This window comes from Tupaia chinensis, unplaced genomic scaffold, assembly GCF_000334495.1.
Source record: "Tupaia chinensis unplaced genomic scaffold, TupChi_1.0 Scaffold000565_1, whole genome shotgun sequence".
NCBI lineage: Eukaryota > Metazoa > Chordata > Mammalia > Scandentia > Tupaiidae > Tupaia > Tupaia belangeri.
In genome coordinates, this window is record NW_006160078.1 from 1,486,113 (window position 1) to 1,504,303 (window position 18,191).

The following is an 18,191-nucleotide window of genomic DNA, read 5'->3' on the forward strand; positions in this document are numbered from 1 at the left end:
TAAATATAAGTTCTATTTTAATAAGAATTTATTATGATGTACCAGCTGAGTTTACCTCACTTTGGTGATGGGAAACATTCACATTCTAAATCTGTGGTTTTTTAAGTCCCTCGAGAAAAAGAACATATGTACACACACACACACACACACACACACACACACACACACATATACAGTGAAATCACAGGTGGATTACAATTAAAAAAAAAAAAGACGGGAAAAGTGAATACCTGAAAAAGTTAAACAATTAAAGTATATTTTCCCAGTTTTTTCTTAAAGAGAAAAAAAAAAAAAACTCAGGCAGCAATACATGTATTTTCAGTGCATTATTTTGGCCTAGGGTCTGGGAAAGCCTCCTTGGTTGGCTAAGCATAGAAAGTCTTTTGCTTAGAATCAGTCAGCATCTATTCTAACACCTTCTGGAAACAACATTTCTATTTCACTTAATAATCTATCCCTCTCTTATGAGTGCAGGCTTTTTGTGGTCCAGATAATCTGGCTATGTGATCCAAATTAGACTGATCACTTTCCTGGGAATTTAGATAATGAGAAAAGTGGCCTTAAAATCAGAAACAAAGATGATTTGTCCCCATAACAGCACCCTGAAAAGACTTTGCAAAGTTCTTGCCGTCTGAACCCCCAGAATGGCCAGGATCTTATTCTCATCAAGATTTGGTCCCTCAATATATCCTTGGCTTGTGTGATAAACCTGTATCATTCAATTAATTTTCTTCTGTTGCATGCAACCAGAAAGCCTACTTTCAACAACCACAGAATCCAACAAATCAGAGAAGTGTGGATGAAAGAGCCTATGGGGCACTTTTCGAGATATCTTCAGTTCAGTCATACTCAGCTAATCCAAGGCCTCATTGATCAGATGATGAAGATGAGAGGCTACAGGATTTCTTCAAGGCATGATGTTAGATGCCAGGCCTTCTAACACTTTCCAGTACATCACAAAAGTAGTGGCATCGTCTTCTCTCATTGATTTGCTGTGGCACACAAGTAGGCAACTAATGCAAAATGCTACTTCAAAGACCCTTTCAATCAATTAATCAATGAGTATTTATTGCAAGGCACTGTGCTAGGCACTATGGAAAGTACATGGAAGATAAGACCAAAGTCCCTGCCCTCAAGGAGCTTACAATCTAGTTGGGAAGACAAGGCATACATACAAGGAAAAGTAAGTAACAATACAGGAGTTAAGTTAAAATGCAACAGTACAAGAAATTTCCAAAAGTAGTACCTGATTAATTACTAAACGAGTGATATTGACAGGGGTTGCAGCTAATTCAGAGGAAGGACATCACAATGGACAGAAGTGTGGGGAGACTTCACAAACAAGCTGGGGCTGGAGCTTCCCTAGGACAGTTGGGATGTGGGTGGGAGAGACAAGTGGGGATGGCATTTTAGGAAAGGACAGCCATGAGACCAAAAGGCACAGAGGTGAGACCAAAAGCAAGCAGTGTTCAGGGGCCGGGGAGGGCTCAGTGTGGCTAGCTGTAAAGTTAAGTTGATTAAAATTAAGCAGGGCCTTAAATGCTCAAGTTTAGATTTTATCCTTTTAGCAACAAGGGAGGGGAAACAACAGATAGACTTGGCTAAAATAGACAAAAGACTTGGTTAATCAAGAGAAATTATTGAAGTTTGATCTTGAGGACATTTATTTGTGGAGTTTTGACCCTCTCTGCTTCCCAAGAGGATTTGAAATGGTGTCTTCAGGGTTCTCAATTGCAGAGGAATAGCTCTGGGTCATCTAGCTTTGGGTCATGGCCAGAGACATTTGAGTCCCTCTATGATCCCAAATTGCAACTAGTACGAGGATGAGCTACCAAATTCCCTGACAGGCAGGTAGGAAAAATGCTCCCAAAAGACAAGTATCTTTACAAATGACAGAATATTTATTAACAATACCTTTAAAAAAAGATTACATATGCTAGATCACTGGTAAATATCATTTACACTGGGGTCGGGAACTACCTGGGGTATTTTTTTTTTCATTCATTTTATTATTTTGTTGATTTTTTTTTGTGCGTGTGATTTTAAATTTTATTTTATTTTAACATAGAAGTAACCATATCAAACTAAGAAAGGAACACAACTTGAAATACTGACAATAATTTTTTTCCGGTTACCATCTTAATTTTTACACAACTGGAATCCTGATTATGCCTTTATTGGATCAATGTAACTAGAAGGTTGAAAAGTTAACTTATGTTTTTGTAAGCAAAAATGACAAATTACAGGCAATTTAGAGCTCTCTCAGAAAGAAGAAAAGGTGGCCGCGTGTTTACATGTGAAAATTTTTATAGAAAATTTCATTGCCTTTTATAGTACTGTTCCACTTGTGTCAGCTTACAAAACCTCCCCCATCATAACAAATAGTTCTTTTCATAAGAATACGTTATTTTTTTTATATATTGTCATTTTCCAATGTGTGATTTTAAGACTTAGTAGGTAAAGCTTATAAAGCAACTAGGCTACCTATTGCAAAACAGGAGAATCATCAAGATACCATACAATTGTACTAAAGATCTTTTATAGAGTCATATGAAAAATTCTTTGTGGCAACTATTTGCTGAAATAGGAGAAATCTTCCAAACTCCATATGTAACGTTGATTCAGAAGAAGGGCTCTATTATTACAGAGACACACATGTTATATATAAGACATTTTGTAAAGAAATTGTGAATCCATTGACAGAGAATTACTTTTCTTAAAATTTACATTCAAAACAGATACATTTAAAGATAGTAAAATGATCTTTTATCCTTCGAAAGACTTGGTTGACTATAGTAACGTTTGGTCTATGTTACTACAGGTTATGTAACTTCAAATTTAATGTCTAAGATAATGCTACTACAAAGACAATGCTAACTTAGTTGAGTGAAAAGAAAATCTTACCATACAATGCTAAACTCAGGGATGGGAGTATTGCACAGGAGCCTCCTGGGCAGCGAACTGTAGCTTTCGAGACTGCAGCCACTCCTGAAACCATCTTGCTTGTGTGCAACAACAAAATTCACAACAGGGCAGGAAAACATACTGTATATGTTGGAAGGACTTGATTCAATGCATTAACCATTCAGAAAGTAATCTACAATAGCATCCTTGAGTTATAGACCAAATCTTCAGCTGTTTTGCCACAAGGTCCTTGTAAAACTGTACAAGTCATTTGCAATGTATTTACCAAGATGAAGTTCAAACTCTGTCTTTAAAGGAAATATTTTTAAATCATAACTGTATGATTGTGTCGCCCATAGCATTTTACAGCAGAGGAAAAAAATTAATATCTACAATATATGTTAACTTTAAAAAATTCTATAAAACACTAAATATATAATAAAAAATATGCATATAAGGACATATGTAAACTGCTTTGGTAACATCATATTACAGATGTCTTCAGTGCATTGCAGAGTTTCCAAAGAAACTTCAGACAAAGCTAGATTTGCTTTGAGGAAGTACTGTATAATGCCATTCCTAAAGAAGCAAAAAACATTTTTTTTTCCAGTAATAAGATGTACTTGAACAACAATATTACTTAGTACTGGGTGTCTTCAAAACAACTAGCTAAATGTTGCTTATATTATAAACAGCAAGTCTTTTAGATTACTATTGTCATAAACTGGACCTAGCAGTGAGGGAAATCATTATCGTACTGATGGCTGACAGTGTACATGCGTTCGAAGTGGAAGCCCCGGATCCTCTTGCATAGGCATCTGAAAGGAGAAGACAAAGTCACTCAGAATGACCTCATCTTGGCTACAAAGAGAAAAGGGATCAGTGGGCTTTCAAAAACAGCAGAACTGGTTGGGTTCTACTGGGAATGATTATATCTTAATGATTATCTTTTTTTTTTTAAATTTTTACCATAGGGTGCATGCACTTGCCAAAGAGAGACAGAGATAGAGAAAGAGGGAAAGTGAGAAATCACCCCCTGGGGGAAGGGCATCCCACAATACTTTCTCCTCCATTATCCTCTTGGGATTTGGGCACACACACACACAAACACACACACACACACACACACGGTGTGTTTTTCAAGCCACCAGGCCCAAGACTTAAACCACAGACTCAGTCATTAGGGATACAGCACCCTAACTGCCAAGTCTCCTTTATGTCTTTTAAATATCTATGATTACCCAGCTGTGAATGTGGGGACAGGTTGTAAGACATCCCTGTACCGCTGTTGAAGTATTTGTAAAATGAGGATTTCCCTAGCTAATGTGGGAAGAAACTTCAACAAATCTAGTAACAATACTGATAAAAATCTTATCAGATATTAATGATGCCACAAGATGAAAATTGCTATTCCCTTTTTATTAGTATTTTTAAAGTTTATTTCTTCCATGAGCAAGAGAAAAAGAAAGAATCTCTAAAAGGGTCTTGATGTCATGGTCCACCTCTAGCCTCAGTCATCCAGGATCACAGGCATGAGCATGCCCAGCATACTCAGGGAAGGCTTTTAATGTGAACCAAGAACCTTCTTATGTGGGTCAGAAGAGCATCACATTTCTCTGACGCACCACTGTCTGGCCCCATGACTCCCTTTGAACTCTGTCTTTGTGCTGGGCATGGGCCAATATTACACTTAAATCTTACAAAAACAGGATGTGGACTATGTGTCACCCCCACTTAACAGATGATGAGATTAGTGTCCAGAGAGGTAAAGTAATTTGTGTAAGATCACCTAGCCAGTCAATAGCTGAACTGGGGGGCCAACAGGTGGCATGGAGGTTAAGGTATGGTTCTGGACCTAGTGGCTTGAAATTCAGACTAGGCATGTATGTATGTATGTATGTATGCCCACAATCCCAAGGGGAGAATGGAGGAGAAGGAATTGCAGAATGGCCATCCCCTGTGGGGATGGGGTGGGGATTTTTCACTTTCCCTCTCTGTCTCTCTCCAGTGAGTGCATGTGCACTATGGCAAATAAAAACCTAAAAAACAAACAAACAAACAAATAAATAAATAAATAAATAAATAAATAAATAAAAAGAGATTGAATTAGAATTCAAACTCATGTCTATCTAAATATAACCCTTTTCTCCAAGTAAAAATATCTCAATCCTTTTTTAAACTTTTCTTATGAGTCTTACATCTTTTTATGGTAAGAGTTGCCAACTGTCACTTAGAGTTTCTTCAAGATTATAAGATCTCTTTGACTAACATAATAAAAAATCTCCTGAGAGAAGAGCTCAGTTTGCTCACAGTCACATCCTTATCATCTAATAACTACATCAATATAATTGCTTAATATGTTTTTGTAATAAATGAAACCAAGAATTATCAGTTAGCCTTTAAAAAAAGGAAAAGAAAAAAACAACTCTTGCAATGATAAAAAAAAAAAGTTTGAAGGGGAACCAGCAGTTAGTGTAATGGCTATGTCGCTGGACTCCCACGTAGTTCACCTCCTGGAACCGGTGACTTAAAACTCACACCGGGTGCGTGTGCGTGCGTGACCAAGATCCCGAGAGGAGAATGGAGGAGAAGGGATTGTGGTGTGACCATCTCCCCTGGGGGGTGATTTCTCGCTTTCTGTCTCTATGTCTCTCTCTGTCTGGTGAGCATACGCGCCCTATAGCGAAAAACCTCTCCAAAAAAAAAAAAAAAGTTTGAAGTCATATTTGAACAAAGGAAGATAAATAAATCTCCCAATAAACCTCAATCTTGTGTTTTTGTGGCCTAGAGATTACTTTCATATCTCACCATAAATCTGGCTCCCTTTCACCAAAAGTTAAAGCCCTTGTTTGGTGAAGTGCACAGTCTAATTCCTTCCAGTATTTTTTTTTTTTTACGAGTTTTGTTTTTGTTTTTGTTTTGTTTTTTGCTATAGGGTGCGGTATTTGCCAGGGAGACAGAGAGACAGAAAGCAAGAAATCACCCCCGGGGTGAATGGCCATGCCACAATCCCTTCTCCTCCATTCTCCTCTTGGGATTTTGGACATGCACGCACACATGCCCAGTGTGATTTTCAAGCCACCAGGTCCAGGTTCAAATTGTGGTCTGCCATGTGGGAGTACAGTGTCTTAACCACCATGCCACCTGATGGTCCACAATTTACCAATTTAACTAGTTTTCACAGAACTATTCAGTGGCATTGAGTACCCTCCAGTAAGGTGTCACTAGTACCACCATATTCAGACTATTTTTATAACCCCAAATGAAAACCCAGTACTCACTAAGCTGCTATGATTTTTGTCTCCATGGATTTACCTATTCTGTTATTTATCTTTAGATAAATCGAATCCCAAGAACAAAAAATACTATTGCTCCTGAGACATTTGCAAACACAGTATTTGAAAAACAGGATTGAATGTATTTTCTCAAATAAAGAATATGCTCACGTGTTATTCAACAATATTTGAACATGAAGATAATCTTTACTATTTAGCTATATGCATTTAGGTACCTATGTTACACATACCCACTCAAGATAAACAGTGTTAAATTCAAAATATTCTCAACTAAAGACATTGAGTGACATTGTCTCACTGGAGACAAACTGCTACAGCCTTTTTAAAAACCCTCCGCTTGTTCTTTCCAATGGCATCACGCTTTTAAGTTTCTAAGCTGCAATTCTTGGGTTATAGAGATGCAATCCGCATGGGTCAGCATGGAAAAGCCTGCATGACTGACTGGGGGCAGCTTTAATCTGATTTTTGATTGGCAACTGATTAAATCAGCAAAACTAGGCAAACCGTGTTTTGCATGAAACTGCCTGTGATCAGCAAACATCAGCTGTTTGAGGAAAGTGGATGGTATCGTCCATTTTTATTGTAAGTCTTCCCTTGCGGGCTTAATTTCTTTCAAGTCCTGACTCATCTGGAAGGCTGATAAAATAAGGCAGGCCAGGAGAAAAGGGGGGAAAAAAGACATTCTTACTCGTTATCTTTGGAATTCGAATTTGTTCACTGCTGCTGCCATCTCCTCCATCGCTGAATGGCTTAATTTCTATGATATAGTCTTCATCAAAAGGCAAAGAAAGCTCCACTGATGTTTTATTTGTTTCAATGACAGATGTACTGCTTTGTCTGTTCCATCTGTACAAGACCTGCCAATACACAAAGAACAGGTGTCACCTGCTGTCCTCACAAAAGGCTCAAAGATGGAGCATTCATTTATTTTCACCTCTGGGCACCAGTGAGATGCAGGATGTTGAGGTTGTCCTGTTGCCCACTCACATTTAGAAGGCTCGTTTACAGTGAGGGGCATGTCTGTAGCTGCCATTGCCTTATGAGGAAAGAGTTGAAAGGATGCTGCAGCACGGTGGCGGCAGGGAGGACTCGATTCCACCACTGCACTGGTGGCTAACCTCTTGGAGGCATGTTGATGCACCGGGAGAAATGAATACCTACTTAAAAATGGAGAGAGTCAGTTAAATATAAGGGGCTTTGGCATCAGAATAGACTGATCAAGTGCTGATAAGCATAGAAAGTATCTGTGGAACAGTTGTCAGCATGACCTCTGTTGTTGACCATGGTATACTATCTCACCTTTTGAAGCCTCACTTTCCCTCATCTATAAAATGGGCCCAGCAGGGCCCAGCAGATGGCATAATGGTTACATCACTAGACTTCCATGTAGGTGGCCATGGTTCAAGTCCCAGATCTAGTGGTCTAAATTCATGCCAGGTGTGTGTGAGTGCCTAAGATCCTGAGAGGAGAAGGGAGAAGAAGGGATTGTGGCACAGCCACACCCTGGGGGGTGATTTCTCACTTTCTGTCTGTCTTTCCAGTGAGCACATGCACTCTATAGCAAATATCTTTCTAAAAAAAATTAGGGACAGCAATACCCACATTTTTGGGGGCGTTTTCAAGATTACACAAACATTGAATACAGTAATGGCCTGGCTCAGAGAAGAAGTATCTATAAAGAAAAAATGCAAAACATGCATGGCCAAGGTTAGGTACATAAGGAAGGCCTGATAGATTATTATGATCATGAATCTTTTAGAGAGAGGACAACTCAGCACAGGGAGAAGGTTGCTGAGACAAGGGTAATAACTCCCCTTTCCTTCCCACCAGGACCCTTTTTGAGGGGCTATAGGTAAGAAGGGATGTTATGTGGCAGTCACTGTCACAATGAAACTGTCTGTAGTGTGCAACAATCCACCTCACACACCTTAAATGTTTTTGTCCTTAGTATCCCTGGGATCTGAGTTTTGATTGTGATTCCTTAGGTGAGGTGGTCTGTTAGCTCTCCTCAGAAACATGCTTGCCTGCTTGGCATAGCTTGCTCTGACTGGCATCAGCCAATCAGGAACAAAGCATAAAGGTCTTGGAAAGTGCATCGACCTGTCTGATTACAACGAAGGTCAAAATGACAACTGTTCCACAGGCACTTTCTATGCTCATAGGCACGTTGTCAACATTGCCACGTTTAACTGCTATGACAGTCATACAACAGAGGCCCAGAGATGTCGTAGGGCTGGTAAGGAGAGATGAGTATTCCTAACCTTACACTCTAAAACCACTATAGCCTACCCCCTCTCGCTGCCCCCAAAATGAAAAGGACAAGGTCGCATGGTCCCTGTCTACCTGTAAGAACCACCTGGGGGTGCTTGTAAAATACTGATGCTCTAGCCCAGCAGTTCTCCACAGGAGGAGGAGGAGTGTGGGGGAGCAGTTTTGCCCAGTGGCAAGGTATCTGGCAATATCTGCAGACATTTTTTTTTTTTCATGGTCACAACTACTACTTTTTGCTATTGCTGCAGCAGGCAGAGACCGTAGATGCTATTGAATATCCTACAGTGCAGATGACAGCCCTGTGACAAAGAATTAGCTAGCTCAGATGGTCTACCACGAAGAGGTCAAGAAACCTTGTTCCAGTTCCATTCCAGCCTGTCTGAGTCTCTATGGAGATTGGTCCATGCTGTAGTACATTGAAAAAAAAAAAACAAACAAACCTGGGAACCAGCAGTTAGCGTAATGGTTATGTCACTGGACTCCCATGTAGTTGACCGCGGTTCGCGTCCCGGACCTGGTGACTTAAAACTCACGCCGGGCGTGTGTGCATGCATGCCCAAGATCCCAAGAGGAGAATGGAAGAGAAGGGATTGCGGTGTGACCATCCCCCCGGGGGGTGATTTCTCGCTTTCTGTCTCTATGTCTCTGTCTGTCTGTCTGGAGAGCGCACGCGCCCTATAGTGAAAAACCTCTCCAAAAAAAAAAAAAAAAAGAAAACAAATAAAACTGAGGTGATGTAATATATTAATAGGATGAGAATCATAGATTAGATTAGTGGTTCTAAAACTCATATGTGTACCAGAATCACCCAGGCAGAGAGTCTGTTGAAACATCGATCAAGGAACCCCATCCTGGAGTTTCTGACTGAGTAGGCCTGGGGTAGGATGTGAACTTTCACATTTCTAACATGTTCCCGGCTATTGCCAGTACTGTGGATTCAGGAATCACACTTTGAGAACTACGAATCTAGCTCATCCTTCCCTAAGGCCTCCTATCAACTTCAGTCTGCTGAGGTTAGCGACATAAGGTCACTCTTCTATCTCAAGACAAAGCCAAACACAAGTGAAATTCATAAAAATCCCCTTAAAATGGTTTAGATCCCATTTGTTCCCTGGCATTTCATCACCTTAATTTATGTCTCTCTAATACAAGGTGGAAAACACAATTTCCTTAAGGTGGAAAGATTCATAAGCATCCTCCCTCCCTCTCTGGAGCATCAGTTGTATCAGACTCAGCATCCCCTTGCTAATGATTAGGCTCGAATAAATCCTCAGGCACATTCGGGATTGTCAAAGCTTCTCATCACGGCCCTCCAGGAGACTGGGAAGGCTGATGGGATGCAAGGTCACATCTGGCTTTGAGGAATAAATTGCTTCTTTGATTTACCTCTGGTCCTCGTGAGAGCTCAGAAAATTCAACTAGTTTCAAATATAAATCCAAAAAGAAACACTTCTAGGAAAAAAGTAGCCCGTTTATCAGCACTGCTTATCAGTCTTGTAATATTAGGGACTGCAGTGGAACCGAAATAGTCTTGTAAAACCTTTATTTACACCCAACACTTGGTTCAGCTGATTGACTTGAAGGCTGTGCCTGCATGTGATATCAGCCAGAGTGGGAGACGAAGGGGAGGACAGATTGGTAGGAATGATGATACCAGGAGCAAACATTACCATCTGCTTCCACCATTACATGTCTGACCACTACGCCTTCTAAGTGCTTACATGGATTGCCTCTAGAGGTAGGCAGTCATTACTCTGATTTCAAAGATGAACCTGGTACCTCTAGGGCCCCAGGGTCAGTGAGTCATGAACCCTGCATTCAACCTCAGGTAGTTTGGCTTGAGAGCCTGGATTCTTAACTAAGATGGGCTTGACCTGGCCGTGGGCAAATTGATGCCCCTCTCTGTTCTCTGTCTTTATGAATACCAACCAAGGAATTTAGATACTAAAAATCTGGTGTCCCATGGGTCACCTCCAGATTGCATGAATTATTTGTTTGGCCCTTGCAGTATTTAATTTCTTTCTTCTGGTTATATGTCAACATTTTAAAAAATAACAAATTATGGATACGGAAAAGTTTGGGTTCTGTAGAAAAGCTGGAAAATATGGCCAAACTGGCTGTGGCTTGAATGTTTGTCCCCTCTAAAATGTATGTTGAAATTTAATTGCCATTGTAACAGTATTAAGGAGTGAGACCTTTAAGAAGTGATTAGGCCAGAGGGTTTCCCCATTAGGGGTGGAATTGGTATTCTTAAAAAAGGGCAAATTTGGAGCCAGCAGGTGGCATGGTGTTTAAGGTGCTGGACTCCCACAGTTCAAGTCCTGGAACTGGTGGCTTGAAAATGACACCAGGCGTGTGTGCGTGCATGTCCAAAATCTCGAAAAGAGAATAGGGGAGAAGAGATTGTGGTATGGCCATCCCCTGACCCCTGGAAGGATGAGTTCTCACTTTCCCTCTCTGTTTCTGTATCTGGAGAGTTCACAGGCCCTTTGGCAAAAGACTTAAAAAAAAAAAAAAAGTTGCTTTTCTTGACTTCTACATAAAATAATGTCTCTCCTGACCACCTTTGGCTCTCTCTATTCCCCACACTGAGATTTCTTTTTCTGTGCAATACTTTATTATCCCTTTCTATTTTGGTTTATTGCTGGCAGACAAAATAATCAAGCAGCTAAGAGATGAGACTCTGGATCCACCATGTGGTATTCAGTCCCAGGTCTTCAACACACTAGCTACTGACTTAGACAACTTACTAAACTTTGCACCAGTTCTTCATCTCTAAAACTAGAGCTTAATAGCTGCACCTATCTCACTGGTTATTATGAAATTAAGATAAAACAGTGCTTAGCACATTTATTTATAATATTTGTTGAATGGAGTGAAAGCTATGTAAAAGTACGTCATGACTTTTCTGACAACCCACAATATTCTCACGCACATGTATGTGTAGCAAGTCAATAGCTATGGCAGGCACAATGAGATTCAGAGGGACCTCACTGAGGAGGGATAGAAAGTCTGCCTTCTCCAGTCTTAGCCCCCAAAAGAAAGGCAGTGATGAAGCTAGGAATCAAGAACTCAGAAAGTGTCCTTGCCTATCATCTGGTGACACCGTTAACTCCTCTCTCCTCCGCTGTACTCACATGTGGTTTCTGCAGCATTGTGCACACTTGACGCCATCCTTCCATAATGCCCCCAGATACAAAATTCCCTACGTGGGGTGGGACTCAGTTTTGCCTAAATATAGTCTAGATCTAGAAGATATAACAAGGCAATGTGAACAAAACAACTTAAAAAAAAAAAAAAGCCATGGCCTAAGTAGATTATAACATCTGGTCTGCTACTCAGATCTGAACTAGCTCTATGCTCTCCAATTTGAATTTGTTCTAATGCTTTTTTCTATTGCCTTAGAAATCCAAGTAATATCCCCAAATCCTACACCAAGTCCAGCAGATATTTTCAGGGGGGGGGGTCAAATGTCCTTGCATGTCTTTTTGTTTTTTTTTTATTACTTGATTTTATTTTACACTAGGTACTGGGCACAGAGCAATCCTTCTTAATAAAGTTGACAGTTAACTTTGCTCAGAACATTTTTAATAATGCAAATTAAATAAAAGTATTCATCTTACAAATTGTTTTGCACTCCAAATATACAATAGCTTGGAAAACAACGTTTAGAAAATAAAAGCCAATGTAAAAAGACAGGTTAAAACAACTAGAACAGTATAGGTTTTATATGGCTTGGATGTTACAGTTTCGTACTGCATCATCAATGTCAGAAATCTGTTCCTTCAGCTGGCTCCATTGCTCCGGATTTAAAGAAATACCTTTTCTTCCTGGTTTCATTTCACTTTCTGGATCCATCCAATAATACTTGATATCAATTAGAATTTCTCCTTTAAAGTCCTGAACACTGACATATCTCATTTTCCCAATTTGAAACATGTTATCATCTCTGCTGCTGCTGCTGCTCTGTTTGGAAGATGACAGAGCTCTAGAAGTTTCACCAGTCTTTTGCTTCTTTACAGATTTTTCTGGAGCAACTTGCTTTTTCCTCTTTAACTTCTTGTCAACTTCACTGCCAGAATCACTGCCAGGAGAGCTTGATGAAACAAGTTCCTTTGATTTAAGCATTGCTCCGCTCCTGTTATCGAACAACCTCCTGCTCGCTCGCTCCCGACTGACCCCTTGCATGTCTTTTGACTCACGTTACTCCATCACACGTCCTGCCTGATTCTATGTTGCTCAAGTGAACCTTCTATGTTCTGCAAAAATGTCTGCTGAGGTAATAAATGCATCTTCTTGGAAGATGCTACTAGCTCAAGCTCATATGAGAGTTTTTGAGAGGGAGGACAAGTGCAAAGAAGTGGCAACTAAATAATCCTTATTACTCACTTTTTCTCCTAAAAAATGCCTGTAATCTTTCAGACTCAGTTCGCTGCAGCAAACTTCAGCTTGCATATTGATCCCTGCCCCTGAGAGAGCGGAGGGCACTCCAACTCACTTTACTCAATGGGCTTCAAGTTTTCGCATTTGTGAAATGAGGGGTTTGACTAGATGATCTCTAGGATCTCTTACCGAGCTAACATTTTTGTCTGGTTCCTTGAAATATTTTAGGAAGCTCCCTGCCCATCACTTTTGTTTTACCACCAGCTTGAAAATGAGCTTAAAATCTAGATAAAGGTTCACCCAGGGAACTCGTGTACTTCCCAGGGACTCCTAAAGCTTTCTGCATTTTGATTGTGCTTTCTCTATCTGCTCTAATGGGCATAACTGAAAACTAGAAAGAAAATATTTGCTCTCTTGTTCACGCTCTCCTTCAGTTTGGTTAAATCAATGCGGCCTGTGTCACATCGGCGCTTCTTTGTCATCCTCCAGGTCAAGGTGAGCAGGCAGTTTTAGCGTGGATCAGAACCCTGATGTCTCACAGATCTGTCTTCATTCTTGCCTTCTTTTCTTTTCTTCTGTGTAGTCTACTCTTCCCTCATTCATCTTCCAATGTAAACAATTCCATATCTCCTTTGTCATAGATAAAGATAATGCTTTAATTTTGTTTCACCTAATAATGTTGTTTCACTCCTAATAATTTAGGAGTGCAGGAAATGACATCTCTGTTCTAATACGATCAAGTACTTGCATCCTTGGCTGAAGTAATAATGGCGAGATTGAGGCAATTCAGGCAGGGTCCTCAGGGAGCTGATAGTCTGGGGATTCACAAGTCATCAGCTAATTACAATTACAAAGACTAAAGAAAAAATATATCTTTTTAGAGAGATTTTTGGTATAGGGCTTGTGTTCTCACCAGAGAGACAGACTGAGACAGCGAGATAGAAAGTGAGAAATCACCCCCCAGGGGAATGGCTGTGCCACAATCCCTTCTCCTCCATTCTCCTCTCAGGATTTTGGGCATGCACACACATGCGCCTGGTGTGTTTCAAGCCACCAGGTTAATGACTCAAACTGCAGTCGGCCACGTGGGAGTTCAGTGATATAATCATTATGCCATCTGCTGGTTCCAATATTTCTAAAACTCTGGCAAATAGAGGAGTTCCAATTGTCAGGGAAAGATTCTAAGTTAGGACCTGAAAGATGTGTGTTTGGTTAAGGACAGACATGTAGGGAGCCAATCCCAGGGAAGAGGAGCAGATATGGAAGGGAATGGAAAAAAATGAAGATACCAGAAATTTCTCTTTTAATAAAAGAGTAAATGCTGTCCAGGGAATATAAGTGATTTACCTAAAGTCAATAGAGGACAAAAATATGTGTTTCCTTTTTCTCCCTGACTCTCTCTCTCTCTTTCTCTCTCTCTCTTTTAAATTTTGCTAGAGGGTTTATGTGCTTGCTGGAGGCGGGGGGGGGTGAGAGAGAGAGAGAGAAATTGAGAAAGCACACTGCAATCCCTTCTCCTCCATTCTTTTTTTTTTTTTTTGGAGAGGTTTTTGCTATAGGGTGCTTGTGCTTGCCAGAAAGAGAGAGAGACAGAAAGTGATAAATTACCCCCCAAGTGGTATGACCACACAGCAATCTCTTCTCCTCCATTCTCCTCTCAGGACCTTGGACACACATGTACATGCACCTGGTGTGAAGTCTGGGACTCAAACCATGGTCAACTACATGGTAGTCCAGAGATGTAGCCATTATGCCACCTGCTGGCCCTCTCCTCCATTCTGATCTCAGGATTTGGGCACACACACACATGCTTGGTATATTTTTCAGGCCTTCAGGTTCATTTCTCCAACTGCACAGTGGGATCCAGCAACCATGCCACGGCTGGTCCAATGGTTTCCTCTCTCTTTAGGCTGTAGGGTAAGTATATGTGACTCTCCCAGAAGAATGTGTTTTTAAAAAAGGACCCGGTGCTTAACAGCAGTGGTACACTGGAAGGATGCTGCTGAGTGATGGCTGCAGCCACATAGGAGGTTCAGGTTCAAATGGGTTCTCGGCCCTCCAGTCTGGGCATGGTGGTATATACCTGTGGTCCCAGCTGACTGGGAAGCTAGGGTGGGACGAATCATAATTTGGTCAAAAATTGCCATGACTAGGACCAGCAGTTAGCATAATGGCTATGTTGCTGGATTCCCATGTAGTCGACCGCGGTTCGCGTCCCGGACCTGGTGACTTAAAACTCACACCGGGCGCATGTGCATGCGTGCCCAAGATCCTGAGAGAAGAATGGAGGAGAAGGGATTGTGGTGTGGCCATCCCCCCGGAGGGTGATTTTTCGCTTTCTGTCTCTATGTCTCTCTCTGTCTGGCTGGCGAGCGCACGCTACCTGTGGCATAAAACAAACAAACAAACAAACAAAAACAAAAACAAACCAAAAAAAACTCTCAAAAAAATATTTTGCCATGACTCTGGACCAGCAGATGGTGTACATGTTATGTCATTAGACTCCCACATGGTCAATCACAGTTTGAGTCCTGGACCCAGTGGTTTGAAACTCACGTTGGGTGCATGTGCATGCATGTCCAAGGTCCTGGGAGAAGAATGGAAGTGAAGTGATCACGGCATGGTCATCACCCCTGAGTGGTGATTTCTCACTTTCTCTTTCACCGTATCTGTCTCTGTCTCTCTCTCTTTCTCTCCAGCGAGCTCATGTGCCCTAAGGCACAAAATCTCTCTTCAAAAAAACAGCCATGTCTTTCTCTGTCTCCCTTACTCAATCACTCTTTCTCAAAAAAAAAAAAAAAAAGTACTGGGGCAAACAGGTGGCATGGTGGTTAAGGGTGCTGGACTCCCACATGGCTAACCATAGTTTGAGTCCCAGACCTGGCGACCTGCTTCCTCACTTTCCCTCTCTCTTTGTTTCTCTCTGATCAAATTGAAAAAAAATATATATATAATAACAAAGTTAAACAAAATAATTCTTAAAACAAAACAAAACAAAAAGGACCCAGTAAAAATCCTGCAGATTAGCTCTTAGGGATTGTTTCTCTACTGCAGGAATACAAGTCTGTGCCATATGGATGAAGGAAAAATAGTGCATGGCAGAGAGGGTCTTCCACGTCCTTTTTCTAGTCACATTACTCAAAATTCTACCACCTACTATGGCAGTTCCCAACGTCAGTACTTTTCTACGATCCTGTATTCTTTAACTGGTGCCCAGCAGCACTGCCCATCCACCACTCTCCACATCTCTACACAGAAAAGTCACAAGCTGGCAGCCCAAAGGCTTCATGTGGACTGCGTCCCAACAAAGCTTGGCATTGTTTCCAATGTTCTTTAAAAGCAAAACAACAAAAATGGACAATTTGCCAACATTTAAAATGGAAGATTTCACGTAATAAACCATTTTCCCTGCATCTTCTAAAACACTGGAATATCTAAAGCATTGTGCGTCCTTTTTCTCAAGGCAGGAGGTGAGCAGCAGCTGGTGCATTTTGATAGCGGCACACACTCTCCACTTGGTTGTAGCTTCCACCCAGCCAGTTTCTGGCATTTATGTTATTTAGTGGGCATGTCTTGGCAACCTTTTCATCTACTTAGTGGTAGATGAAAGACCATTTTGTTAGACCCCTGAAAATTTTTACTTCTAAGCTCTCCTATTTGAAAAAATTTTGAAATTATAGGTTTGGTTTTATAATCTTTCCTATAATGAAAACTATGAGACAGTTTATTAAGTTGACTTGCAAAATTGCAAGAAGAATAATTTTTCTTTTGAAGGATTAATGCAAAACTACTAGAGGTCAAGATCATTGTCAATATAGCCCAATGATTATGGTTGAGCTATATTAAAAGCTTTTTAAAAGTTGTTTACTCAGAACATTCCAGGACTAGAAAGGAAATGAAGTACCATATAATTTCAATGACCACACTATACCGTATTTCCCTTTCTAACATCTCACTAGGTGGTGATCCAGATAATGCTATATTATTTCCAGTGATGGAGAACTACCCGCGCTCTTTGAACTAAGTCCATTTATTAGCATTGGCTATTACAAAGTAAAATTGAGCTTTCACTCTTTGACCTTAGCTTTATTCCTTGGAAACTTCAGGAACAATCATACTTGTCAGCCTTTCAGATATTGGAAGTGGTTATTATGCTTCTCAGTCTTTTCTTTTTTTTTAAAATCAAGTTAAATATCCCCAGTTTCTTCATTCATTCCTCACAGATTTTTGAGTCAGCCTCCCCATCAGTTTCCTCAGTGCATGTTCTGGTCTACAGATATGGCTGTCATCACTTCTTTCCCTTTTCCTTGCCCATTCATGCGCTTTTTCACATGAAGAGGTAGAATCTATTTCTCCTCCCTTTGAATCTGAGTTGACTTCAGAGAGACTGGTTTCATTCATACCTTCTTTTCTTTTTTTTTGGAGAGGTTTTTACTATAGGGCGCATGCACTCACCAGACAGAGAGAGAGAGACAGAGAGACAGAAAGCAAGAAATCACCCTCCTCCCCAGGGGCGATGGCCACACCGCAATCCCTTTTCCTCCATTCTCCGCTTGGGCACGCACGCACACGTGCCCGGCGTGAGTTTTAGGCCACTGGGTCCAGGACACGAACCGTGGTCAACCACATGGGAGTCCAGCAACATTGCCATTATACTAACTGCTGGTCCTTCATTCATACCTGTTGAAACAACTGGCAGTTTCTGCTGTCCTTCTTGTCAAAGCCTGACCATGTAGACTGATGTCCCTGAGATCCTAATGCTGAGAAAACCCAAGTTATCCATATGGAAAGGCCTCAGAGAAAGACTGATTCCTGGCCAGCCTCAAGTTTTTTCAGTCATCCTGATTGAGAAGCCAAAAGTGTGTGAAAAAGTATTTTAATCATTCTAACCCTGAAATGACCCATTTGAGTTCAATCCAAATTGTGGAATCATGAAAAATGATACGCTACTGTTCTAGTCCCTAGTTTTGGGGGTGGTTTGTTAGATAGCAGGAGATAACTGAAAACCTGGTCAAGATATCCATGAAGTAGTCTCCTGTTACCCAGGGGGTATACATTCCAAGACCCTCAGTGGATTCCTAAAACCATGGATAGTACTGAATCCTGAATATACTATTTTTTTCTATATGCACATACACATGATAAAGTTCAATGTATAAATTATGTGCAGCAAGAGATTAACAGCAACAACTAGTGATACAATAGAACAATTTAAACAATATATCGCAAAGAAAATGAGGTAAATACGAGCTCTCCCAAAATGTCTTGTTGTACTGTACTTAACTATTTTCCAACTGTGGGTAACTTACACCAAGAAAAGAGAAACCATGAACAAAG

The 18,191-nt window shown here is 40.7% G+C and overlaps 1 protein-coding gene and 1 pseudogene across 1 annotated transcript in view; both read right to left on the reverse strand.

Moving 5' to 3' along the window:
* Positions 1 to 1,080: 1,080 nt before the first annotated feature.
* The window catches only part of CNTN4 (contactin 4), a 252,313-nt gene continuing 235,202 nt past the window's right edge, over positions 1,081 to 18,191 (reverse strand). Inside the window, exons 17-18 of the mRNA XM_006157939.3 lie at positions 6,889 to 7,057; positions 1,081 to 3,722 (exon numbers count right to left, since the gene is read on the reverse strand). Coding sequence (XP_006158001.1) covers positions 3,622 to 3,722; positions 6,889 to 7,057 — 270 coding nt within the window. The 3' untranslated portion in view covers positions 1,081 to 3,621. The remainder of the gene's footprint in view (positions 3,723 to 6,888; positions 7,058 to 18,191) is intronic.
* Positions 12,198 to 12,611, reverse strand: LOC102471896 (activated RNA polymerase II transcriptional coactivator p15 pseudogene; annotated as a pseudogene).